General features: G+C 37.6%; 1 protein-coding gene across 1 annotated transcript in view; it reads right to left on the reverse strand.

Moving 5' to 3' along the window:
* Positions 1-3: 3 nt before the first annotated feature.
* The window catches only part of ESD (esterase D), a 52,515-nt gene continuing 51,583 nt past the window's right edge, over positions 4-935 (reverse strand). Inside the window, exon 4 of the mRNA XM_012648362.1 lies at positions 4-192. Within this exon, the coding sequence (XP_012503816.1) occupies positions 4-192 (189 nt within the window). The remainder of the gene's footprint in view (positions 193-935) is intronic.

Raw genomic sequence — 935 nt, forward strand, 5'->3', positions numbered from 1 at the left:
AAGCTAAGGTTTCCTAATACTTGCCTCTTGCAATCTAAAAACAACAGGGATTTTCTTCTCTGTGCAGGCAGCTATGAAGTTATCAGGGAGTAACTGTCCATCTGAAAGAAACTGGTCATCTTTTCCTTGATCAATTAGTATGTCTAGCTGAGAACCTTGATAGGACTTCACAAGATGGGTAGCATCATAAGCCTGTAAAAGGGGAAGAAAAATTGAAAAATAAATTTAAAAGTACCCAGAAAGTACCCAGAATATACTATACCAGAACCAAATAGAAATTTAAAGTTACTTAAGCTCTAAGACAGATTAAATCAGAAATACGCTTTTAGGTTGGCTTAAAATCTGACTTGCCAGGTTTTTATTTACAAGGTGTTCAGAATTCTATTTCCTAATAGTAGCCTCTTCCCCACTTTCAAGCAGTCGTAGGCCACTGGCAAGAATCCTTTATCTCAAGCATTCTTCACATGGCCTTTTCCTTCTAAACCTTTAATGGGAGAGTGGGAGAGGACCTATAAGTCTTACTAGTTCTAAATTCTATGATTTTATAATTCTACACGGCCCTGATCCAAATCGTAAATTAAATAATGAAGACAATAACATCTGCTGCCACTTAGAGAAAATTACATAACTAGATTCCTTATTAGGTTACCTGTACCTCTCTCTCTCCCCATTACACCCCCGGTTAGTTGGTCTTTTACCCAACTCTTCTCTTAGACTGTCTAAGCCACTGTGGACATGAAAGGGTCATCATCGTTGTGACAAAACATCTCAGCACTCAACATGGACTCTGCACATGATGAAGACTCCAAACACTAATGTACGTGCAGCGTCAGTTCTCAAAGGATCTAGTCCTAATAATTTCCAACACTCTTCCCATAAAATAAAAATCCAACCCTAAACAATACAAAACTGTAATCTAGCGTCTAAAGAATTAA

The sequence above is a fragment of the Propithecus coquereli genome, unplaced genomic scaffold (assembly GCF_000956105.1).
Source record: "Propithecus coquereli isolate 6110/MARCELLA unplaced genomic scaffold, Pcoq_1.0 Scaffold11, whole genome shotgun sequence".
In the NCBI taxonomy this organism is placed as follows: Eukaryota; Metazoa; Chordata; class Mammalia; order Primates; family Indriidae; genus Propithecus; species Propithecus coquereli.